This window comes from Aquila chrysaetos (assembly GCF_900496995.4).
Source record: "Aquila chrysaetos chrysaetos chromosome W unlocalized genomic scaffold, bAquChr1.4 W_unloc_2, whole genome shotgun sequence".
Classification (NCBI taxonomy): Eukaryota; Metazoa; Chordata; class Aves; order Accipitriformes; family Accipitridae; genus Aquila; species Aquila chrysaetos.
In genome coordinates, this window is record NW_024470322.1 from 16,925 (window position 1) to 43,584 (window position 26,660).

Here is a 26,660-nt window from a genome sequence, read left to right on the forward strand (position 1 = left end):
AATAAAGCCAATTAGAAGAACACAGGTGTGCAATCCACGATAAAGGGAACTTGGCACAAAGAACCTCAATTCGGCAGTTTATCTTGACCAATTAGACTGAGACAAGTTTCACATGTTTTAGTTGGTATAACCAATTATGCCTTATGTTTATGCGCGTGTACAGAGATGGTATAACCAATCATATTCTATGCTTGTGCACGTGTACAATGACTTTGCAGAATATGTGTGTTTTGTAGCAATAAAGGGTCGTCTGTCGTTTGCTTTCAACTTTACAGGCGTCCGTGTATTTCTACCTCCTGCAGTTTGCCTGTTCCTTTTCCATATACATTTATTAGTCTAAGAAGAGATATTGTCCCTTTTGTTAGAACTTCCAATGTCATAAATCTCTTCTATTTGAAAACTTCTTTGTTATTTGCAATTGGTAATTCGGAGTTCCAAAACACAAATTTAGTGAGTGGCAGATTTGTAAAGTCTCACTCAATGACCTCGTGCCAAGAAATGAGGCCTGAAACTTCCTCAGATGTCAGCAGGAATGAGAGACATTCTTTCTAAACTCAGCAGTCAGAATCTCCAAGGAGAGAACTTGCGGAGACTCAATTAAGCGCTCAAACTCTCTGTGCAAGATTCCCTTTATTTCACAAAAGAATCCAACTTATATATGTTTCAACAAAGATCCAGAAAGTACTAACGGCTCACAGCCAATACTACTAACACAGGAGGGCATATCTGGCCCAGCTGGGATGTTTGCCAGTCCTCAGAACAGTTAAAGATAAAAACATTCCATAGACATACTCGTGACTGTCTTCAGCCACATCTTCCCAGGCCTACACAAGCCCATCCTCCAACCTGACCTTGTGAAACTAGTTCTTCAAAGGCTTGGCAAACATGCAGCACAACAAATTCTAACGGTCACTCTTGAAAACAAATGCCAGGTGTTCCGAGCTGCTCCCACAGAACTCTCCACAACAACTTCTTGCATCTCAAGCTTGAGCAGTACAGATAAAATTATGCATGACATTTCCATGGTTTCAAGATGACACAGATTTCTATTTATATATTTATGACTTTCTCATTATGTGATTGGAAAGAGGCTGAAAGAAAACAGTATGTATGACTGTATCCTTTCCTTTTAGTCTTTATTAGGCACTTTGCAGATGCTGGAGAGATGCAGCCTTTGCCCCAAAGAGCCTACAGTCTGTAGAACAAGACTCATTCTTCCTATTATCCATTGGACAAAGTTTAGAAACTAACTTTAATACAGCAAATATTAACAAAGTCCTCACAAAATGCTGAGTGGATGAATGCTGTACTTTGACCAAATTGAAACTCAAAAGATACTTTTAAAAACTTGTCTTCAATATAACAGAAACAACAACAACAGTTCAAATGAAGTATAGGTATATTAGCTAATGCTTACTATCTAGACACTATTGACATCTGACTTTTTGGAAGAATTTAAGAATTTGTGAGCTAAGTCACAGAGAGAAAAAGAAAAACAATTTAGAAATAGTAATATAGGGAGATGGCCTGCAAATACTTTATTTACATGAGAAAAACTGCTTTAGTGATTGTGAATACTACTGCACTTGGTTAAATGACTGGTCTGCAAGAATAGGACATAATACTTCTAATCCTCATCCCCTGAGAAAGATCTTATCTTAAACCATGTAAGCAGCTGCGCTTTATCCATTTGAGTTCTGTTGAAAGAAATGAGATTACTCAGGATAACGTTAGGAAAATCTCATTCCTTAACTATTGTACCAATTAGTCTTTATAGTATGGGATTGTATGAACTTTCTTAGGAGAGAGAGAGAGAGAGAGAGTTTACATTGTATACTGCACAGTCATGGTTAAGTAAAGCATGACTAAAGAACCCCAGCTCATTGAAAGGAGAAGGACAGGCCCCACCCTGAAGAATAAAGGATACCCCTGGACTACCGAGAGATAATGCCAGCATCCTAGCTCCTCTAACAGCCCTGTGAAACCCTCCCATCATCTGGCATCATAGATAAGTAACTGTAGCAAGACTGACTCCAGGGATGTTTAGATCAAGAAAGAAGCAGATGGATGATGATGCCTGTCATGGTTTAACCCCAGCCAGCAACAAAGCACCACACAGCCGCTCACTCACTCCCCCCCCTGGTGGGATGGGGGAGAGAATCAGAAGGGCAAAAGTGAGAAAACTCATGGGTTGAGATAAAGACAGTTTAATAGGTAAAGCAAAAGCTGCACACGCAAGCAAAGCAAAACAAGAAATTCATTCACTACTTCCCATCGGCAGGCAGGTGTTCAGTCATCTCGAGGAAAGCAGGGCTCCATCACGCGTAACGGTTACTTGGGAAGACAAACACCATCACTCTGGATGTCCCCCACTTCCTCCTTCTTCCCCCAGTTTTATATGCTGAGCATGACATCATATGGTATGGAATATCCCTTTGGTCTGTTGGGGTCAGCTGTCCCAGCTGTGTCCCCTCCCAACTTCTTGTGCACCCCTAGCCTACTCACTGGCAGAGTGGTATGAGGAGCAGAAAAGGCCTTGACTCTGTAAGCACTGCTCAGCAATAATGAAAACATCTCTCTATTATCAACACTGTTTTCATCACAAAACCAAAAACATAGCCCCATACTAGCTACTACGGAGAAAATTAACTCTATCCCAGCCAAACCCAGCACATTCTCCACCCCTTTTTCCATACCATTTACATCATGCTTAGGTCCCACACTATCCAATACAACCTCATTAACGACCATCCCCCTTCCCATCCTTTGATATAATACACAGATATCATTCATCCCTTTAGTCTATGGACCATCCCTGTAAAATGTCTATAAAATGTCCACAAATGTCCACAAAATGTCCATTGAGTTCATTTAGTCCATGACTTTGGGCTCCGTCTGTTATGGTGGTCACTCAGGACAGGAGAGGTGGTGTCTTTCGTGGAGTTATTGGGCACCAAAGCCAGCTCTGGTCGGGTCACTACTGCACTCACTGCTTCTTGTAAGGCTTGTCCTCCACTGGTTCAGGCGGTTCCTGCTATAGTAATTCCTAGAACATGCAACTCAAATCATGGGTTACAACAATTTAAAAGTATTTGCATTACAATCTCCACCTCTGGTCCCTTTGGACCAGACCATTGGGTTTAACATTGCAATGAACTCCTCCCCTTGCCCCTGCTCTGGCTTGCACTTATCCACAGACTGCAGTCTCTTAAGGGTGTACCTGCTCTGAGTGGAGCCTTATCTATGAGCCACAGTCTCTCCAGGGGTATACCTGCTGTGGCATAGACTTATCTACAGCCACAGCCGCTTTGAGGTGCACTTGTTCCAGCATGGCCTTCTCCATGGGCCGCAATGCCTTCAGAAATATAACTGCTCCAGCATGGCTTTACCCACAGCCACAGTCCCTTCAGAAGTAAACCTGCTCCAACATAGCCTTACCTATGGCTGCAGTCCCTCCAGGGGTGTACCTGCTCCGTCGTGGGTTTATCCATGGCCACACACTTTGAGGTGCTCCAGCATGACCTCATGCACAGCCACGGATGCTTCAAGGTGTGCCTTCTCCAGTGTGGACTTATCCTTGGGCCATAATCCCTTCAGAGGTATACCTGCTGCGGCACAGACATAGCCACGGCCACAGACGTTTCGAGATGCACCTGCTCTGGCGTGGACTTATGCACGATCACAGATACTTTGGGGTGTCCTGCTCCTGCGTGGACTGATCCATAGGTCACAGTCCCTTCGACTCGAGTTCACACTGGAGTTCCATCCTGTCCAGTACAGCAGCACAGAAACAGCAGCAATGCCCTGGCCATCTGCCAGCCCAGGCACATCACCATTGCTGTTATCAAAATGTTCCCAGGCACTGCAGAATAAGATGATAAGCAGTACAGCAGTACAGCAAGCAGCGAAAGCAAAAAGCAGCCACTAACAAGCACTAGACTCTAATTTACATTAAGGCAAGCAAGCCCTGTGGCAAGCACAGGAGCGAGCCTGTCAATTAATAGCTAAACAGCAATAACAGCTATAAATTCGATCTAGCACATTCCAATCAAATTTGTCGTTATCTTGAACCCTTCGAGCTCCACGTTAGGCGCCAAGAAGGACTGTCATGGTTTAACCCCAGCCAGCAATTAAGCCCCACACAGCTGCTCGCTCACTTCCCCCGTGGTGGGATGGGGGAGAGAATCAGAAGGGTAAAAGTGAGAAAACTCGTGGGTTGAGATAAAGACAGTTTAATAGGTAAAGCAGAAGCCGCACTTACAAGCAAAGCAAAACAAGAAATTCATTCACTACTTCCCATCGCAGGCAGGTGTTCAGCCATCTCCAGAATTTTAGAATTATGCCATATAATTATAGTTGCTTTGCAAAACAGCAGTGTGTGTGTTAAGTAATGATTAGTCAAATCACGTTCTAACTGAATGCCTGAAACATATAAGAACCACGTGTAAAACCACATTTGGGGTGCCCCAATTTGAATGGGACACCTCATGTGCATGAATAAAAGAATTACTCTTGTAATTCTATACTTTGTGTCCTAGCTTCTCTCCTCAGTTGGCACAGGGCAGTTTCAAAAGTTTTGTGACAGTAACAACCATATATATGGATGAGATTCCTAAAATACAAACATTTTGGGACACAGACTTTTGTGTTTTATGAGAAGGAAGACTTTGTTGGATTTAAACAAAAATGACCAGCCTTATTAAACTATTTTATCACAGTAACAATTTCAAATCACAGCTACCAGCAAACATCCAGCTTCTCGACTTATCTAGATGCCCTAACATGGTGCACCTACAGCTGTCTCCTTTCACAGGAAGGGGAGAGAAACCAAAAGCTGGGCAAGTTGCGTGCAGTGACATACTGTTAATAATGTGCGAGCTGCAGCGATGCAGGCGCGCCTACTACCCCTTTTCCCCCCGCCTCCTTTCCTAGCTCTTCCAATCACGTGGCGTGAGGAGGCGGGGGTTGGGGTGTCACGTGAGAGCAGGAGGCTGGGGCTCGTGACCCAGGCTGGAGGGGAAGATGGCGGCGGAAAGACAGTCTCCGCGATTGGCGGGTGTACGGCCTGTCGACTTTGAGGTGCTGGAGGATGGCAAGAACGTCTTTGCTAGCCCCGTGTCCACTTTGGAGGTGAGAGCCCGCTCGTCCTGCAGCCGCCCTCTCTCCTTCCCTGGTGCAGTCTATTACTGTGGGGCCCAGCCATTGCCCAGACCCCTGCGGTGGAGTGTGATGGTGCTGGCTCCTATCAGGCCCTCCCTGACTACCGGGGGTCCCTTCCCACCCCCATCTCGGCCTCGAGCTGCGGCCCTCACCGCTCTGTTCTCTGGGAGCGGCGGCTCCTTGGCCCTTGCCTTCTGGTGGGGAGAGTCACCTCACCAGGGGCCCTCCGGGGCCCTCAGCTAAGTCTTTCTCCTGTCAAAAAAAAACCCACGGAAAAGTCTTTCTCCAAGTATCACACCTGCAATTGTTCAGAGAAAACAAGAGTCTGAAAGATCTAAAAATGTGTGGTGAATACATCTATAAACCACTCTTGCTTTCCATGTCAGGAATCTTAATAGAAAACCCCCACTACAACTGAATGTGTAAATACTTCATAGTTCTGAAAAATGCTCATGTGTTCATTAAAGTGGGAACTTTTTTCTAAGTCATGGCCATGTTTCACCTGTACTAGTCTCTTATGGAAAAACTTTGTTCTCCCTGTACACAGTTATCCATTTAAAAAGAAAATTGTTTGTGTTCCTCTTTTCCTGAAGTTTCCTGTCCCTGACCTTTACAGTAATAGGATCAGTGCATATTTCTTTGTTTTGCTCCGACTGTTGTCTGTCCTTAAAAAGGTCAGTAAGTAAAGAGGCTCTTAAATGTGTTTTTTAAAGACACTTGCCTTCTCTGAAGTAGCTTAAAAAGTTTTTGTTTTTTTTTCTTTTTGTAGATAATCTGTGCAATGCTACAAAAAAAAAAATCTGTGGAAAAATACTGTGAAGGAATAACAAATGATGTTATTTGTGAAACTGCAGTTGTCAAGAACTATTTTAATAGACTTATGTACATCTGTGTGTGGTACAGTGTGTATTACTGGAGTCTTGTTTTGTATTTTCAGAAAAACTGCAATAAAACATAATTTCTTTATTGATGTGCTCTTGAATTAAACCCCCAAGAGATGTGATAGAATTAATGCCTAAACCACAGTCTAACAATGAAAAGTCCTCATCTTAATGATTAAAAATAGCTACTGAAAACTTCTATAGCTGGAAAAACTGGTGAAGAAATGCACTTTCTCTGTATTGAGTGGTTTGGTTGACAGTTCTGTTGTGCCGCTTTGTTTTTGTAGTCAGTTTATTTGGAAAAAAGTAGTTAAGTAGCAAAGGGAAGCCTCACTGCTTAGAGAAACTTTGAAGACAAAGCTTTTTTTGACTTTTAATCAACTAGAGTGCTTAGGAAAGAACCCTGCTCTTGTGAATTTCTAGCAAATTTGGAAGGAAGAGATTACGAAGATTGAGTTTGAACTTCTCCCTAGCTTAAAGCTAGATTGTTTAACTTAAGCGTACAGGGCACCTTAGTCCAGAGAAGAATGATTATGTCATGGTGTGGGTCTAATTAAACTTATGTATTTGAGTGTTGTAGTGGTGTTGTAGTCCTATAATATTCATGAAGTAGCTGTTTCTAAATGGCAATGGCAGCTCTATTAAAACCAGAGCTGACTTAATCCTGATCATATGTTTGTTTGCTGATTAACTAGAGAGGAGAGCATGGCAGGTGACAGTGAGGTCCAAAGCCAATTTATGTGAAGGTTATGGTGCTTTGAGAGGGTTCCAAACTGTTTTAATCTTGGAGCTGTCCCCTTGATTTTTTTGTGATTAATTTCTGTTCTTGCCCCCCTCTTTTTTTTTTTCCTTTTTTTCTTGCTTTCATTCTTTTTGCACCTCACAGAAGACATGCTGTTGTGTTTTTACCTATAATTTCGCTAAGCTAAGCAGTGGAAAAGCTGTAAGATTGCTAATAATTCTTCCAAATGGTTTCAGTGTTAGCATTTGTTTTATAAGAGGAGATTTTGTTAACTCGCCTAACTTTGTTCCAACAAAATATAAATTTCATGTATATTATGAACAGTAAAAATAAATGAAACTTTTTGAAATTTCTTATGGCTGCAAGCAGCTGTGTATTGTTTGAATGGAGCTAACTTGTTCACTTAATCTCTGAAAAACTAGTATGGAGCGCTTGGAGACTTTTTTTCTACATAGAAAAAATTACTAAACAAAATCTAAATATAAGCCTTTCCAAAAGGACCTTCGTAATCAAACTACATTCAGAATGCTAACAAACTTATTCTAGATATTTCTGTAGCAGTTTTTCATGTAAATTAAACTTGAGGAAAGTTATTTACTTTTTTTCCTGACAGAAATGAAAAGAGCTGCTGACTAGTTTGTATCCTTTGTTCGTTGTTATCCCACTAGGAGTAGGAAATGGAAACAGCTTACTGGGCTTCCTTTCTGTACATCTTGCTTTGTTTCTTTGCAATGAAAGAATGTTTATTGCAATACTTATATACTGATATGTGACAACTGGTTCTCTGCTATTTCACTTTTTTTTTTTTTTTTTTAACAGTCAAGTCCTTCATCTCCAGAGCCAGCAAGTCTTCCTGCAGAAGACCTCAGCACAAACTTTAATGGTCCAAAGCCAGCAGAAGTCATGCCAGATGATGATAGAGAAGACCTTTTTGCTGGTAACTGCTTTTTTTCTTCTAATGTAGCTGCATAGACTCTTTTCCTCTTGGACTTAAAGGGGTGTGCTTTTGTGAGGAGGAGGAGGAAAATCTTTTTATGCTGTAAAAGGTAATTTCCATGTCTGTAAGGAAATATGAAGCAGTACCCTTGCAATGGAAACTCTGATTTTAAGCTTAAGCAATTTAATATTGTTGTAAATCTTATACCATTGTTCAACCTGTTGAAGATATACTTTCTGGAAAATTCATTAAGTAATGTTTTCCTTTGGATGTTAGGAGTATCACTAGTCTTTGTCGATCATTCTTTATTGGATTCAATGATCACCTATTTAATCGAAGTCCTATGATCTTCTGCAATATACTGTCAAATTTATGAACTTGAAATAATTTGCAAGAAAAGTGACATACTATAAAAGGAAAAACAGCTGAGGTTCTTTGTGCAAAGTTTGTTCTACTGTTGTTAACACATCTAGCTACTGGTTGAATATTATTGTAAAACTGTTTTGAAGTGTAGCCTTTTCTTTTTGAACTGCAAGTAGAAGACTTAATCTTGCTTATTAGCGAAAATAAAGTGATATGTGACTTCTCTTTAGGGGTAGATGAGTCTTGTTTAAATTTCAATAGTAAATTAAAATTGGGGATTTTTTTTCACCAAATTTGTGTGTTGTCATCTCAGCAGTAAGCACTTTATTACACTCTTGACAATACATATTTTTGTAACGGAACTATTAAGAATTACATACTGAAGTAATGGCACTTTGAGAAGCTTATTTGATAGAAAAGTTAAATTTAAATGTCTTAAGATCTTGACAGTGATGTACAGGATTTTTTCCTGTGGGACTCTAGCTTTAGTTAAGTTTGATTACTAAATACAGGTTTCTCTGTGATATGTACTGTCGCTGCATAGTGTGGCAGTGTTAGCTAGTTAATAACTTGTTCTGCTGATGGTAATATGGCATGTCTTGTTATGTAATAATATTCAACTTTGTGTGTGTGTAAAAACATGAGGCGAGTTAAAGCCTTTTTTTCTACTGTATAACCATTTATAGCTGTCCTAGTCCTTTTTTCCAATTATGAAGACTGATAATTCAGATAATATTGCAAGCTGGAGGGTATTTCTACTTATTAAAAGACTTTATTATTATAATAAAAAGATGAGAAACTGACATATGGGATCAGTCCTGGCATTTCACTAGTGTAAGATTTGGTCTCTAATATTTGACAGTACTGGATGTTTTGGAGAGAGATGTATGAAAGTTTTGAAAAGTAATCAATGACACTTATTTTTAATCCTTGGTCAGTCACTACTTTGATGTTGGTTTTCTACAGTCTGTTTTTTCCTAACATGGATTATGGTTGCTGTCACATTTACAGATGTAGGAGCATTTACTATTCAAGAAAGGAGATGTAACGTTTAGAATATATTGTGCGTCAAAAGATGGTTCTAAATGCTTCTTCTCAATACTAAACACTTTTCCTATTAGTGAGTCAGTTGGCAGTCTGCTTTGAATACACTCCTAATCTTATCTTTATTTGCACCCTGATGTAATTATTTTTAAATAAAGTTTATAGCATTTAGTTCTGAGCTGCTTTATATAGATAAGTGTATATATGTGCCCATTACCTTTGTTCTCAACTTATCAAACTTATATTTGCATATATTTGAACTTGCATTCTAACAGTGTCATAAGCAAATCTATTGATTAGTTTGCAAACTCTCTAAAACAGTCTTAAGAGAAATGGAGAATAATTAAGAATTCAGTGATAACCCTAGTAGTTTTGTATTTATATTACCTGATCTTACGACCTACAAAGACTGGGAACACTTTACTAGTACAAGAAAGCTTTATTTTTAATTTGGTTATATAGTTTCAGTATATAAAGCCAGCTTTTTGTAGCTGTAGGGCCATCTGGAACATGTTTTAGGAAAGCAGATTGTCCTTTGGCTGGAAAATATTAAATTAAGAAAAAAGGTGACTGGACTAAATATCGATGGGATCCAGACAGAAGTAACATGTTAGCAGCCAGATCGTTGAAGTGAATGGAACACTGAGAAAAGACAGAGAAATGACTTAATGAGTTTGAGTTTTACTATGGAAGACATTTTTTTAAATGCAAGCAGCATTCAGCTGTGAAAGCATCTGACGTGCTATAGGTCTAATACAACTAAAAGTGATTTTTAAAAGGTCAGTTCATATACAGACTAAGGCTAGTACAAACTCTCAAATGGGGAAAAAAAGACTGATTTATAGAGCCTAACACAACTTGCAGAAACATGACCTCTTTAACAGTAGCCTGTTCTAAACAGGAATTTTGCATAATACAGTTCCGTCCTAGTGATGAACTTCTAACTGTATCACTGTCAGCATATGTGTTCTCAAAAACAATGTCTAATTTGTGTTTCAGTGCTATGTACTCACGAGGATAACTTTTTTTCCTTAGCACTGTTTTGCTAGACAGTGATGGTCATCCAGCCTTTCTGACACTGATTTGCGACGAACAGAAACAGTGTGAGAAGGCTACATGAGATATCTATTTCCTTGCTTTCAGCTTGATTGTGTGAGCCTTTTTTTCTATGAAAGCAACACTCAAGTTTTAAAAAAATAAAAAATGAATGCAACTTTTTTCCCCCAATATGCTGAAATTCCAAAGAAATCTTATCTTTACAAAGATTATAGGGACAGTTAACTGGAGAGGAAGAGAATGAAGTTTCACAACTTCTTAGCTTGTGTTGGTCCTTCACGTTGAATTATTAGACACTATAAAACCCAGGTAAAAGGAAGTCCTATGAATGGCTCCTGAAAGGAGGGCATTAAAAAAAAATGTAGTTTTGCAGACTTATTTGTAAAAATGTGGTGATATTCCTCTCTAGCTACTGTAGGCTTGATAAATCTTTTTCATTGTTCGTCTAATAATGCAACCTAATGGAAAAGGAGGTGAGAGAGAACAAATTAGAAAATGTCCTGTACTGTCTTAATGCAGTTCAGAATCTGGAATTTTTGTAGGCTTTTTTGACTATACTTAAAAACTCTTTGCTACTGTGTTTTTAGGACAGCTATAAGGTATATCTGCAATAAACTGGTTTTAGATATTCCTTACGTCATCTCTAATGAATCATAAGTGCTTTGGCTGAACTGTTAAGCTGAGTTATGAAGGTGGAAGAAAATGAGATTTTTTTTTTTTCCCATCTGTTACTGGAGACCTGTAAACTTTGCTGTTCCATTTATTAGTGTTGTGATTCTCAGTTCTGCAAATAAGAAAACTATCTTGCTAAAACCATTTAAGAACTTTTTCCCTTAGGATAAAAGTAAAAATGTTTTTCTGCAAAGCTCCCAATTCCAGGCGGGGGTGGAGGTGGATGATAATGTTGTTTTTTTGTTTGTGGTTTTTTTGGACAAGAGAATACTGTAGGAACATCTGTTCAGATGATTGCTATCTTAAAACCTGGTCATCCATAAACTTATAGAGAGTTAAGAACTAAATCTTGAATGACTGTTCTAAAATGTTGGCCTTAAGTTCAATGTATAGCTGAAGCTGAAGAAATGTGTCATGGACTGCCTGTGCAGGAAATAGCTATGCCTTCGGCTTCTAGTGCTCATAGGTGATGAGAGTAAGGCTGTGAAATTATATCAGTGCTCTGTCACCTTTTTCAGAAAAATAACATTTTTTTTCCACTTCTCTAGTCTGGTAAAAGATTGCTTTTTATGTGTTTTAGGAATGGATCCTCTCATGCAAGCATCTAGCTTCTGGGGAAAAGTGAACATGTTTGTTTGTTGTTGTTGGGTTTTTTTAGCTTTAGATCCAGATAGATTTGGTTTAGGCCTTTATTTTTCAGAGTTCATACAGAAAAGATGATGCTAATTCTGTGGAGCAAACAAAACATGTACTTGAAGCCCAGTTGAACAGCAAAAGTTCTAGCTAATAGTGTCTGTCAGGCTGTTGTCATGTGAAATGTCTAATCAGAGTAGTTGTGTAGATACCTGGCTGCTTTTTAGAAGCTGGTTATTCAGTTCCAGGTCTGTTCTGGAAGAAAGAAACACGCAAAGGCATTTGAACCTACAGTTTTGAAGTCAGAAGAAAGCCTTATTGGTGGCTGACTGTCCTGTTAATACTATTTATGTTTTCATTAAGATTATTCTTAGCCCTCCTATTATAATCGTAAGAATCATGGGTTCTGACTTGGGCATAGTAGTTTCTCCCAGTTCTGTTAGGATCATAGAATCGTAGAAGGGTTTGGGTTGGAAGGGACCTTAAAGATTGCCTAGTTCCAACCCCCCTGCCACGGGCAGGGATACCTTCCACTAGACCAGGTTGCTCAAAGCTCCATCCCACCTGGCCTTGAACACTTCCAGGGAGGGGGCATCCACAACCTCTCTGGGCAACCTGACCTCACCACCCTCATAGTGAAGAATTTCTTCCTTACATATAATCTAAATATACCCTCTTTCAGTTTAAAGCCATTACCCCTTGTCCTATCACTACATGCCCTTGTAAAAAGTCCCTCTCCAGCTTTCTTGTCAGCCCCCTTTAGGTACTGGAAGGCTGCTATAAGGTCTCCCCGGAGCCTTCTCTTCTCCAGGCTGAACAGCCCCACGTCTCTCAGCCTGTTGTCATAGGAGAGGTGCTCAAGCCTCTCTGACCATCTTTGTGGCCCTCCTCTGGACTCACTCCAACAGGTCCATGTCCTTCTTATGTTGGGGGTCCCAGAGCTGAACACAGTACTCCAGGTGGGGTCTCACGAGAGCGGAGTAGAGGGGGAGAATCACCTCCCTCAACCTGCTGGTCACACTTCTTTTGATGCAGCCCAGAATGAGATTGGCTTTCTGGGCTGCGAGTGCCCATTGCTGGCTCATATTCAGTTTTTCATCCACTAATACCTCCTAGTCCTTCTCCGCAGGGCTGCTCTCAGTCCCCTTATGGCCCAGCCTGTATTTGTGCTTGGGATTGCCCCGAACCATGTGCAGGACCTTGCACTTGGCCTTGTTGAACTTCACAAGGCTAGCACGGGCCCACCTCTCAAGCCTGTCAAGGTCCCTCTGGATGGCAGCCCTTCCCTCCAGCGTGTCGACCGCACCACACAGCTTGGTGTCGTCGGCAAACTTGCTGAGGGTGCACTCAATCCCACTGTCCATGTTGCCGACAAAGATGTTAAATGGCGCCAGTCCCAATACCGACCCCTGAGGAATGCCACTTGTCACTGGTCTCCATTTGGACATCAATTAGAATAGAATAGAATCATTAAGTTTGGAAAAGGCCTCTACGATCATCAACTCCAACTGTCAACCCAACACCACCATGCCCACTAAACCATGTTCTGAAGTGCCACGTCTACGTGTTTTTTGAACACCTCCAGGGATGGTGACTCCACCACTTCCCTGGGCAGCCTGTTCCAATGCCTGACAACCCTTTCAGTAAAGACATTTTTTCTAATATCCAACCTAAACCTCCCCTGGCGCAACTTGAGGCCATTTCCTCTCATCCTATCACTAGTTACTTGATAGAAGAGACCAGTACCCACCTCACTACAACCTCCTTTCAGGTAGTTGTAGAGAGCGATAAGGTCTCCCCTCAGCCTCCTCTTCTCCAGACTAAACAACCCCAGTTCCCTCAGCCGCTCCTCATAAGACTTGAGCTCCAGGCCCCTCACCAGCTTGGTTGCCCTTCTCTGGACACGCTCCAGCACCTCAATGTCTTTCCTGTAGTGAGGGGCCCAAAACCGAACACAGTACTCAAGGTGCGGCCTCACCAGTGCCGAGTACCGGGGGATGATCGCTTCCCTGCTCCTGCTGGCCACACTATTTCTGATACAGGCCAGGATGCCGTTGGCCTTCTTGGCCACCTGGGCACACTGCTCGCTCATATTCAGCCGGCTGTCAACCAGCACCCCCAGGTCTTTTTCTGCCGGGCAGCTTTCCAGCCACTCTTCCCCAAGCCTGTAGTGCTGCATGGGGTTGTTGTGACCCGAGTGCAGGACCCGGCACTTGGCCTTGTTGAACCTCATACAATTGGCCTCGTCCCATTGATCCAGCCTGTCCAGATCCCTCTGTAGAGCCTTCCTACCCTCGAGCAGATCAACCCTCCCTCCCAACTTGGTGTCGCCTGCAAACTTACTGAGGGTGCACTTGATCCCCTCGTCCAGATCATTGATAGATATTAAAGAGAACTTGCCCCAAAACTGAGCCCTGGGGAACACCACTTGTGACCGGCCACCAACTGGATTTAACTCTGTTCACCACAACTCCCTGGGCTCGTCCATCCAGCCAGTTTTTTACCCAGCGAAGAGTACGCTTGTCTAAGCCATGAGCCGGCAGCTTCTCAAGGAGTATGCTGTGAAAGACAGTGTCAAAGGCCTTACTGAAGTCCAGGAAGACAACATCCACAGCCTTTCCCTCATCCACTGGGCGGGTCACCTGGTCATAGAAGGAGATCAGGTTGGTCACGCAGGACCTGCCTTTCATGAACCCATGCTGGCTGGGCCTGATTCCCTGGTTGCCCTGCACATGCCGTGTGAGCACACTCAAGATGAACCGCTCCATAATCTTCCCCGGTACTGAGGTCGGGCTGACAGGCCTGTAGTTCCCTGGATCCTCCCTCCAACCCTTCTTGTAAATGGGCATCACATTGGCAAGCCTCCAGTCGTCTGGGACCTCCCCTGTTGACCAGGACTGCTGATAAATGATGGAGAGTGGCTTGGCAAGCTCCTCTACCAGCTCCCTCAGTACTCTCGGATGGGTCCCGTCTGGTCCCATAGACTTGTGAGTGTCCAGGTGGCATAGCAGGTCATTAACTGCTTCCTCCTGGATTATGGGGGGTATATTCTGCTCTCCGTCCCTGCCTTCCACCTCAGGGGGCTGAGTACCCTGAGGATAACTGGTCTCACTATTAAAGACTGAGGCAAAGAAGGCATTAAGTACCTCAGCCTTTTCCTCATCTCTGGTGGCAATGTTCCCCTCTTGTGGTGGGTTGACCCTGGCTGAACACCAGGTACCCACCAAAGCCATTCTATCACTCCCCCCTCCTCAGCTGGACAGGGGAGAGAAAATATAACAAAGGGCTCGTGGGTCAAGATAAGGACAGGAAAGATCGCTCACCAATTACCGTCACAGGCAAAACAGACTCAACTTGGGGAAAATTAACTCAATTTATTACCAATCAACCAGAGCAAGGTAATGAGAAATAAAACCAAATCTCAAAACACCTTCCCTCCACCCCTCCCTTCTTCCCGGGCACAACTTCACTCCTGGATTCTCTACCTACCCCCCCAGTGGCGCAGGGGGATGGGGAATGGGGGTTACGGTCAGTTCATCACACGTTATTTCTGCCGCTTCATCCTCCTCAGGGGCATCCTCCTCATCACACTCTTCCCCTGCTCCAGCGTGGGGTCCCTCCCATGGTAGACAGTCCTCCACGAACTTCTCCAACGTGGGTCCTTCCCACGGGCTGCAGTTCTTCACGAACTGCTCCATCATGGGTCCCTTCCACGGGGTGCAGTCCTTCAGGAGCACAGTGCTCCAGCATGGGTCCCCCACGGGGTCTCAAGTCCTGCCAGAAAACCTGCTCCGTGGGCTCCTCTCTCCACAGATCCGCAGGTCCTGCCAGGAGCCTGCTCCAGCGCGGGGTTCCCACGGGGTCACAGCCTCCTTCGGGCACCCACCTGCTCCGGCGTGGGGTCCTCCACGGGCTGCAGGTGGATATCTGCTCCACCGTGGACCTGCATGGGCTGCAGGGGGACAGCCTGCCTCACCATGGTCGTCTTCATGGGCTGCAGGGGAATCTCTGCTCCGGCGCCTGGAGCATCTCCTCCCCCTCCTTCTTCACTGACCTTGGTGTCTGCAGAGTTGTTTCTCTTACATGTTCTCACTCTCTCTCCGGCTGCCGTTTCCGTCTGTCCCAGCAACTTTTTTTCCTTCTTAAATATGTTATCACAGAGGCGCTACCACTATCGCTGATTGGCTCAGCCTTGGCCGGCGGCGGGTCCGTCTTAGAGCCGGCTGGTATTAGCTTTGTTGGACACAGGGGAAGCTTCCAGCAGCTTCTCACAGAAGCCACCCCTGTAACACCCCCCCCCCCGCTACCAAAACCTTGCCACACAAAGCCAATACACCTCTGCATCCAATAAAGGATGGATATTCTCCTTGGCTCTCTTTTTGTTGTTAACATATATGTAAAAACATTTTTTGTTGTCTCTTACGACAGTGGCCAGATTGAGTTCTAGCTGAGCTTTTGCCTTTCTAATTTTCTCTCTGCATGACCTAACAAGATCCCTGTACTCTTCCTGGGTTGCCTGCCCTTTCTTCCAAAGATGGTAAACTCCTTTTTTTCCGGAGTCCAGCAAAAGCTCCGTCTTCAGCCAGGCCGGTCGTCTTCCCCAATGGTTCTTCTTGTGGCGCATGGGAATAACCTGCTCCTGAGCCTTTAAGATTTCCTCTTGAAGAATGCCTAGCCTTCCTGGACCCCTTTGCCCTTCAGGACTGTCTCCCAAGGGACTCTCTCAACCAGTGTCCAGAACAGGCCAAAGTTTGCCCTCCGGAAGTCCATAGTGATGGTTTTGCCGACCCCCTTCCTTACCTCACCAAGAATCGAGAATTCCATCATTTCATGGTCACTAAGCCCAAGACAGCCTCCAGCCATCACACCTCCCACCAGTCCTTCCCTGTTTGTAAACAGTAGATCTAGCAAGGCTCCTCCCCTCGTAGGCTCACCTACCAGCTGTGTCAGGAAGTTACCTTCCACACACTCCAGGAACCTCCTAGACTGCTTGCTCTCTGCTGTGTTTTATTTCCAGCAAACGTCCAGAAAGTTGAAGTCCCCCACGAGAACAAGGGCACACAATTGTGAGACTACTGCCAGCCACTTGTAGAATGATTCATCCGTCTCTTCAGCCTGGTTGGGTGGTCTATAAACAGACTCCCAGCATGATATCTGCCTTGCTGGCCTTCCCCCTCATCCTTACCCATAAGCACTCGACTGTATCATCACAGTCGTGGAGCTCCGTACAGTCAAAACACTCCCTAACATAGAGAGCCACCCCACCACCTCTCCTTCCTTGCCTATCCCTTCGGAAGAGCTTATAGCCATCCATTGCAGCACTCCAGTCATGGGAGTCATCCCACCATGTTTCTGTGATGGCGACTAAGTCATAGATATCCTGCTGCACAATGGCTTCCAGCTCCTCCTGTTTATTGCCCATGCTGCGTGCATTGGCGTAGATGCACTTGAGCTGGGCTATCGAATTCACGCTCAACATTGTCATGCTGCCCCCAGGCTCATCTCTGGTGTGCCTAGATTTATCCCTTACCCCCCTCAAACCTAGTTTAAAGCCCTCTCTATGAGCCCTGCCATCTCATGAGCGAAGATCCTTTTCCCCCTTTGAGATAGCTGGACGCCATCTGTCGCCAGTAGGCCCGGTGCCGTGTAAACCTCCCCATGATCAAAAAACCCAAAATGCCACCGATGGCACCAGCCTCTGAGCCACGTGTTGATCAGTGCGTTTTCCCGTTCCTTTCAGTATATTTCCCTGCCACTGAAGGGATTTAGGAAAACACTACCTGTGCTCCCAATCCTTCCACTAATCTCCCCAGTGCCCTGAAGTCCCTTTTGATTGCTTTTGGACTTCTCTCCACAACCTCGTCGCTGCCAACCTGCACAACCAATAGCAGGTAATAATCAGAGGGCCAAACCAGACCAGGGAGTTTCCTAGAAATGTCTTTTACCCGGGCCCCAGGGAGGCAGCAGACTTCCCTGTGGGATGGGTCAGGTTTGCATATTGGGCCCTCTGTCCCCCTCAGAAGGGAATCGCCTACGACAATTACCCCCCTTTTTCTCTTAACAGAGGCTGTCAGAATGAATGGGGCTGACCGACTCAACCTAGGCACCCCCCTGGATAGGCCTTCATCTACATTCTGATCTTCATTTGCCTGGCCCTCAAGTTCCAGAGCCCCATACCTGTTGCTTAAGGGCAACTGGGAAGGTGAGGGAGACTGGGAGGGGATTCGCCTGCCTCCCCTGTCAGGACCCAGACTGGACAGACTGGGGAGTCGTGTTTAATTCGAAATTCCCTCAGGCTAAATTAAGGTGAAAGGACACCAAACAATCAGTTAAAGATTTTATTCATGACAGAAGCAAACTGAACTGGGGAGGCGTGGTAGGAGGTGGAAGGGTTTCTCACAACAGGAATTGGCATAAGACTACTTCTGTAAACCGTGTAACCTAGGGTAACCATATACATCAATTCAGGGAACAAGGAGATCCCTCCCGTTGAGTCACGAGGTTCAGAGCAGACCCCCTTGCTTTCTAGACTCCTCCTCAGAGAAGGGCCCAGGGGCAGCTGGATCCACTCTTAGTCCCAGACTTGGTCAACGGGTTTATGTCTTAAAGGGATGAGGTGTAGGGATTGTGGAAAAGGAAAGAGAGAAGAAGACAGAGAAAAAAGAAGAGAGAAAGATTTCACCGGTCCTGGGTCCAGCATGGGTCCAGTCAGCCGAGGGGTCCAGTCCCAGTGGGCTTGTGCACCTGGGGCTTCAGTTTGTGTCCTTTTATCATCCTTGCCCCTCCTTTGGGCGGGCACCCGAACTGGTCAGGCTAATGAGCAGTTTGTGAGCCTTTGGCCTTGGGGGTTGTTTGTGGAGTAACTTCTCCTTCCCTGCAGAGGTGGCCATTATTTGATCTTTGTATCAGAACAGCTTATCAGAACAGGGAGCTGCGCACCCTCCAGCACGCCCTCCCCCTCCTGTTGCTGATGTCTGAGCTGGTGGGCTTTTCACCTTGGTCCCTTGCTGTGCATGGTTTGTCTTTAAGCAGAACTTGCCCCACCACAATGTTTGAGACATTAACTCTTTCAGTCTCTCACATCCCCAAGCAGGGACCTGTATCCATTCCCCTCCATCTCTTAGGTCCCCTCCTGCCTGGTGGCAAGAGGGTAGGGGATCCTCCACTTCTTGTGGAGCCTCCATCTGCTGCCTCTGCCTCAGGGATGGTAAGGTGTGGCTCCACCAATCTATCTCCCTATCACACCCCCTGATACTCCTTAACGTTTCCACTTCCTCCTTCAGCTCTGCCACCATGCTGAGCAGATCATCCACCTGGTCACACCGCACACAGGTGTTGTCTCTGCTGCCCTCCAGTACCAGTGACAGGCTCAGGCACTCCCTGCAGCCAGAGACCTGGACAGCTGCATGTTTACTTGGGAGCTCTGTCTGGGTCGACACACGTTTCCTAGCAATGGCTTTCATCCGAGTGGCAACCATAGCTGGGTCTCCGTTGACCGCAACTCTTTCAGTGCGACCATCCAGCCGATTCCTTATCCACCGAGTGGTCCACCCATCAAATCCACGTCTCTCCAATTTAGAGACAAGGATGTCGTGCAGGACAGTGTCAAACGCTTTGCACAAGTCCGGGTAGATGATGTCCGTTGCTCTTCCCTTATCCACCAATGTTGTAACCCCGTCGTAGAAGGCCACCAGATTTGTCAGGCACGATTTGCCCTTAGTGAAGCCATGTTGGCTGTCGCCAATCACCTCCTTATTTTCCATGTGCCCTAGCATAGTTAGCCTGGTCCCATAGCCAACCCCCCTGTGCTCTCACCCCTGGAGATATACAGGTGCTCTCACACCCAGAGCTGGCCCTTAGAGACCCACTCACCCCACTGGGTCCCCGGCTGCTTCACCTCCTCGCCGGCTAGTCCAGTTTGATCTTGGCTAGCAATCACACACTCACTCTCACACCTGCACTCTCTCCAGTTGCTGGCACCATGGACACACAGGCCCTCCGACCCGTGGTCTGACTTCAGTTGCTGCACTCACACCACCATGTCTGAAAATAACTTAAAGAAAATGAAATATATGTGTTAGATGCTCTAGTGGCTATAGTGCCAGCTTCTCCTTTTGCACTGCTGTTCAGTGGATATTTCAGAGCTTTCCTGTTTCTTATTGGGAAAGTTGTAACCAACATTAAATTGATAAACTAATTGTTATAACAGCCAGAGACAGTGCTATTTGATAGAAATCAATTATATTAGAAGTTTTTCATTTTTCATACTTATCTTTTGCCTGGTCTAGCTAAAATGTAGACAGATGCCCCAAGTCAGTTTACACCAAAATTGTAAATGATGCAAATTACAGCTACATTTGGGCTGTAGAACTTTGAAATAAAGCAAATATTGGTTCATGCATACTCACTGTGCAATTTTCAGTGGAAAAAGTGCTTTCACATGCTCTTATCTTACATGTTCACCAAGTGGGGAAAAAAATCTCAATGGACTGAAGATTATGCTCTGAAAAAATTACTGGAAAAAATTGAAACATTTTTTTTCTGGCTCCTAGCTCCATGCAAATCCAAACATTTTGAGAAAGATGTTTAAATTTGAGTGTGTTTTTGTTTTGTTTAATTTTAAGGCTCTGGACTTTTTTAAAACAGCAACAGTACAGGAGCCAGCGTGTATGGAGGGGAGGGAAATAATTTTTTCCCAGATTAATTTTGGATTGAGTATTATTAATAGCATTTGAAGTCAGGTTAATTCTACAGTCACTTTATGATGATAAATACCATAAACAGCCAACAAGCCAACATTTAGGCCTTGATTCATTAAAAACATACTTTTAGGATTAAGGGTCAATAACTTTTATAATTTATAATTTAGGATATATGTATATGCTTTGGTGAATGAAATTTTCTCACCTAACCGCAGCTGTCCGAAAGTTAAGCATCCATCTATGCATTTGTAAAAGCATCCTTTCTAGGCAATGGAAATAGGTGCTCACTGAGCAATTCATCCTAGCAAAGGAGTTTAAGACATGTAGGATTGTAGAGGAATCATATTTTCCTTTGACTCCCTCTTTCCATAGCCTATAAATTGAGCTGAATAGCTGCATAGACCTCCAGCATACAGTACAGGCTACTGATGTGAGCAGCCATAAAAGTGACCTGGTTAGAAGGGGAAAATTACTGAACAGAGGAAGATGTCTGCTGAAAAATACTGACGGAGAAAATGCCTGCCAGCCTGGGAACTAGGCCTAGGAACCAGAAGCATCCTTGGAAAGTGCAGCTGGCACTTCTGAAGTGCAGCTGGGTACCTAGAAACCGGAGACATCCTGAGATACCATTGATAAGCGCCAAAACCCCAAGGAACTGTAACTGCAACTTGTCGCGTCCCAAGGTTGGAGTGACTCAGGTTCGTGGATTTCCTTTGTCAGAATTAAGGTGAAATGACACCAGGGGAGTTCAAACAACAATCAACATTTTTTCAACCTAGCTAACCTTGCCCAAGTACAAGTGAACTTATCAATATGAACCTTGCAACATGTCATTAAGCTGCTGTTTGAAAAGAGAAGGGAGGTGTAGAAAAATGAAATGGAAAAAGGAACATGAAACTGTGTCAGAAGGAGAGCTCTCCCGTTGAGTCACGAGGTTCAGAGCAGACCCCCTTGCTTTCTGGACTCCTTCTCAAAGAGGAGCCCAGGGGCGGCTAGATCCACTCCTAGTCTCAGACTTGGTCAACGGTTTATGTTTAAAAGGATGAGGTGTAGGGACTGTGGAAAAGAGAGAAGGAAAAGAGGGAGAGAGAGAAAGTGAAAAAGAAAGAAAGAAATAGAGAGAGAGAGAGAAGGAAAGGGTTTCACCAGTCCTGGGTCTGGCGTTGGTCCAGACAGCCTAGAGATCCAGTTCCGGAGGGCGCACGCCGAGAACTCGTCCTCCCTTCTTTTATAGTTGGTGGTCTCGACATGCACAGTTCATGTTCCCGGGGTTCTCTGGAATTGGTCAGTGGGCTTGGGGGGACATTGGGGAGTTGCCTCTCTCTCCCTGCTGGCATGACCGCTTAAGATAGAAGCGCATTCCCATCCTCCGTGGGGCCCCCTCCTCCAGGCGCATACGCTGTACTTCTTCTCATGGTCGCTTAAGATAAGGAATTGCGGCTTTGGAGAAGTGCGTTCCCGCCCTCCATGGGGCCCTCTCCTCCAGCCACATTTTCCTGTTCACACGACTCCAGCACTTTTACAGAGGCCGTCTTCTCCACCAAAGCCCTTTAATGAATGTTTGAGACATTGACTATAATTTGTCAGACCAACACACAACTTGTCACCTGAAAAGGTGAAAAGAAGTCTGGAAAAAGGGGAAAACATCCTGAGAAAGTAAGAATTGGTAACTGACATCCATTAGCTGTTCTAACTGCAAGAACAGGAAAAGAGCCTGGGAAAATAAAAGTTGTTATGAAAGAACAGAAAACATCATCATCTATTGGTTGTTCCAGGTGAAAAATAGAAATTAACAGCATCTCTTGACTGCTCAAAGTGGTGTTGTCCTATGCCCTCTTATGTCTCCAGGATATAAAAATGACTTAATTTTTATCCAAAATGGAGCCTCTCTCTCTGAGAACTTCCTTCCCACACTGCACGTAGTTTTCCTTTTCCTAAACAAGTAGAATTCTCTGCATAAACTTTCTACAAGATCTTGGACCCTCGCTGGGGATGTCTGGCTGATTCCAAACTCTGTGACACGGTTCATCTTTGAAGTAAGACTCTGTCTGTTACTTTATTGGTCCCCCTCTGGGCCCACTTTTGGGGTCGGTTTGGTTTGTCCTCCCACCTTTGGGATGGTTGGGACCCCCTCTGGGATCGGTTTGTCCTCCCCTCTGGGATGGTTTGGCCCCTTCTAAAATCTAATTCGCTTGATACTGGTATTATATATCCACATAAGTAATCTGTCATAAGTATATCTGCTGTTATATTGTTGATAAGTTTGCTTCTCTAATGATGAGTTTGTAGTAACCTGTAATAGTGTCCTGGTTTCGGCTGGAATAAAGTTAATTTTCTTCCTAGTAGCTGGTATAGTGCTGTGTTTTGGATTTAGGATGAGAATAATGTTGATAACACACTGATGTTTTAGTTATTGCTAAGCAGTGTTTATACTAAGTCAAGGACTTTTCAGCTTTTCATACTGCCCTGCCGGCGGAGGCTGGGAGTGCACAAGAAACTGGGAGGGGACACAGCAAGGACAGCTGACCCAAATGAGCCAAAGGGGTACTCCATACCGTATTACATCATGCCCAGTATATAAACTGGGGGGAGTTGGCAGGGGGGCACCATGGCTCGGGGATTGGCTGGGCATCGGTCAGCGGGTGGTGAGCAATTGTATTGTGCATCACTTGTTTTGTATAGTCTATTATTATTATTATTATTATTGGTAGTATTTTCCCTTCCTTTTCTGCCCTATTAAACTGTCTTTATCTCAACCCACGAGTTTTTTTTGTTTTCTTCTGTTTTTTTTTTATTTATTCCGATTCTTTCCCCCATCCCGCTGGGTGGGGGGGGAGTGAGCGAGCGGCTGCGTGGTGCTGAGTTGCCGGCTGGGCTGAAACCATGACAAATAGTATATATGTACTTGATTGTTGCTATCGTAGAATCATACCATGGTTTGGGTTGGAAGGGACCTTAAAGATCATCTAGTTCCAACCCCCCTGCCATGGGCAGGGACACCTTCCACTAGACCAGGTTGCTCAAAGCCCCATCCAACCTGGCCTTGAACATTTCCAGGGATGGGGCATCCACAACCTCTCTGGGCAACCTGTTCCAGTGCCTCACCACCCTCACAGTAAATAACTTCTTCCTTACATATAATCTAAATATACCCTCTTTCAGTTTAAAGCCATTACCCCTTGTCCTATCACTACAGGCCCTTGTAAAAAGTCCTTTTCCGGCTTTCTTGTACTTGGCCTTGTTGAACTTCATGAGGATCGCACGGGCCCACCTCTCAAGCCTGTCAAGGTCCCTCTGGATGGCAGCCCTTCCCTCCAGCGTGTCGACTGCACCACACAGCTTGGTGTTGTCAGCAAACTTGCTGAGGGTGCACTCAATCCCACTGTCCATGTCGCCAACAAAGATGTTAAACAGCGCTGGTACCAATACCGACCTCTGAGGAACGTCACTGGTCTCCACTTGGACATCAAGCCGTTGACCGCAACTCTTTCAGTGCGACCATCCAGCCAATTCCTTTTCCACCAAGTGGTCCACTCGTCAAATCCATGTCTCTCCAATTTAGAGACAAGGATGTCGTGCGGGACAGTGTCAAACGCTTTGCACAAGTCCAGGTAGATGATGTCCGTTGCTCTTCCCTTACCCACCAATTCTGTAACCCTGTCGTAGAAGGCCACCAAATTTGTCAGGCACGATTTGCCCTTAGTGAAGCCATCTTGGCTGTCACCAGTCACCTCCTTATTTTCCATGTGCCTTAGCATAGTTTCCAGGAGGATCTGCTGGTCTCTAACTCCTCTTGTTTATTCCCCATTGTCGTGGTTTCAGCCCAGCTGGTAACAAAGCACCACGCAGCCGCTCCCTCACTCCTCCCTGCCCCACTCTGGTGGGATGGGGAGGAGAATCAGAAAGGAGAAAAGAAAAAAAAAACGGAACCTCTTGGGTTAAGGACGGTTTACTGGGACAACACAAAAAGAGAAGTTACAACAACAACAATGGTACTAATAAAAGAATATACAAAACGAGTGATGCACAGTGCAACTGCTCACCACCCGGAACCCGACGCTCCGCCACTTCCCCCACCGAGATCTGAGAGCACCCCCCAGCCCGCTCCCCATTTATAGACTGAGCATGATGTCACATGGTATGGAATAGCTCCTTGGCTAGTTCAGGTCAGCTGTCCTGGCTGTGCCCCCTCCCAGGTTCCTGTGAAAATTAACTCTATCCCAACTGAACCCAGGACACCCGTGTTACGTGCGTTTGCATAGAGGCATTTAAGTCGGGCCCCCAATGAAGCTGACTTACTGGCTGGAGTGGCTGGAATTCTATTGTGCTGCTCTTCAGGTGGTCTCCTGCTGACCTGTGATCCCTCTCCAGGCTCTAGGCATCTATTACTGGCATCAAACTGGTAGGAATGGGATGGATTGAGGTTCCCCTCGATTTAAAGCCCTCTTCACCAGCTTGGCAAGCTTATGACTGATTGTTGCTATGCTATTGATTGCTGATAGTAATTTGTAATAGCTTGATATATATATATTCTCTTTATTAATCATAGGTATACTTGCTAGTGGTGATTTTTGTGGCAATATATTTTTAGTGGTGATTTGTGTGGTATTTGTGGTAATCCATAATAAAGTAGAGAAATTTAGAGGGTAAAGCCTCCATGTCCTTGTGTATTACAGAATCCTATGAACCCAGAGTCACGATCCCTATACACCCGCAGGCCATGTAACCCTTTAGGTCATGACAGCTATTCATGTGTTACCAAAACTGTTTAGATATGCAAAAGTTTGATTTAAATAATGTGAGTACGATCTTGCGGAGTTTTTTTATAATCGAGTTCTAACCTTTGTGAGATTTTCTTCCTTCTCACTCTCTTTCAGTAACTACTGCTACATCTGTGTTGTTCTGCAGCTAGTGCTTTTGTCAGGTTAGGGAGCAGCTGGAAGAACCAATGACAACCTCTGCTCCAAATAACCTGCCATTCTTTCCAGTGCTGTTCTAGAACGGATCCCAAAGACTAGCAGCTGTATTATAAAGTTCCAGTTTATAAATCATGATTTACAACAAAAAAGAAGAAAATGTATGTGCACAAAGGAGGAATGTCAAGTACTGGATCATTTATAATGTAACTCATTAGGCTTAGGACTTTTTCTTTAATTTTATACTCTCTATTTGCAAGAAAAAAAATTAAAATAATTGAGAAAATTAGGAGAAACCGCTGAGAAAACAGGAGAAAACAGGGAGAAACTGCACCAGCAGCACATACTGAAAGCTGCAAAAGGAAGCGGTGAGTGCTAGCAGTGGGTGACTCCCTGCTGAGATGCACTGAGGCACACCCATCTGCCAGCCTGATGTACAGTCAAGGGAAGTTTGCTGCTTACCAGGAGCCAAGATCCAGGTTGTCACAGAGAGACTGCAAGAACAGGTTAAAAGCACAGACTACTATCCCCTACTTCTTTTGCATGTGGGCAGCAATGGCATGGTAAAGAAACACCTGGGCAAGATCAAGCAGGACTTCAGAGCCCTGGGGGCCCAAGTGAAAGGGACAGGTGCCCAAGTGATCTTCTCTGTCTTGCCAGTCAGAGATAATGGTGCAGGCAGAAGTCGATGCATCATGCAGATCAATACCTGGCTTCATGGCTGGTGTCATCACCAAAGCTTTGGTTTCTAAGATCAAGGGACATTCTTCAACAAATACAGCATACTGGGGAGAGAATCCAGTATCCTCCACCTATCTAGAAGAGGCAGGAGAATCTTCGCTAGCAGATTGGCTGACTTAGTGACTTGTGATTTAAACTAGTGAACTTTGGGGGTAGTGTCCAAACCTGTGACACCTGCATAATCATAAGCAACAGGGTGGATGAGCGCACCTACCAGAGTAGCGAGGAATGCTCCCCAACCCTCTCCAAATCAAGAACCAAGTCCAGCTGCCTCAAGTGCATGTATATCAACGCACATAGTCTGGGCAACAAACAGGAGGAACTGGAGCTCCGTGTCCAGTCTGAGAGTTATGATGTCATAGGAATCACAGAACCTTGATGGGTGTCGTGATTTAACCCCAGCCAGCAACTAAGCACCACACAGCCGCTCACTCACTCCCCCCCCTACCCAGTGGGATGGGGGAGAAAATAGGGAAAAAGCAGCAAAACCCGCGGGTTGAGATAAGAACAGTTTAATAGGACAGAAAAGAAGAAAGTAATAATGATAATGATAACACTAATAAAATGACAACAGCAATAATGAAAGGATTGGAATGTACAAAAGATGTGCAGTGCAATTGCTCACCACCCGCTAACCGGCACCCAGCAAGTCCCCCAAGTGACGATTCCCCGCCCCCACTTCCCAGTTCCTATACTAGATGGGATGTCCCATGGTATGGAATACCCTGTTGGCCACTTTGGATCAGCTGCCCTGGCTCTGTCCTGTGCCAACTTCTTGTGCCCCTCCAGCTTTCTCGCTGGCTGGGCATGAGA

General features: G+C 44.7%; 1 protein-coding gene across 4 annotated transcripts in view; it reads left to right on the top strand.

Annotated features, from left to right (window-relative positions):
- Nucleotides 1–4,982: 4,982 nt before the first annotated feature.
- Nucleotides 4,983–26,660, top strand: part of LOC121232937 (sorting nexin-2-like) — an 84,373-nt gene continuing 62,695 nt past the window's right edge. For all 4 annotated transcript variants that reach the window (XR_005931766.1, XM_041121441.1, XM_041121442.1 and 1 more), the window contains exons 1-2: nt 4,983–5,130; nt 7,603–7,720. Coding sequence is in view for 3 of the 4 variants with exons in the window: in XM_041121441.1 (XP_040977375.1) it covers nt 5,023–5,130; nt 7,603–7,720 (226 nt within the window). In the remaining variant the exon portion in view is untranslated. The remainder of the gene's footprint in view (nt 5,131–7,602; nt 7,721–26,660) is intronic.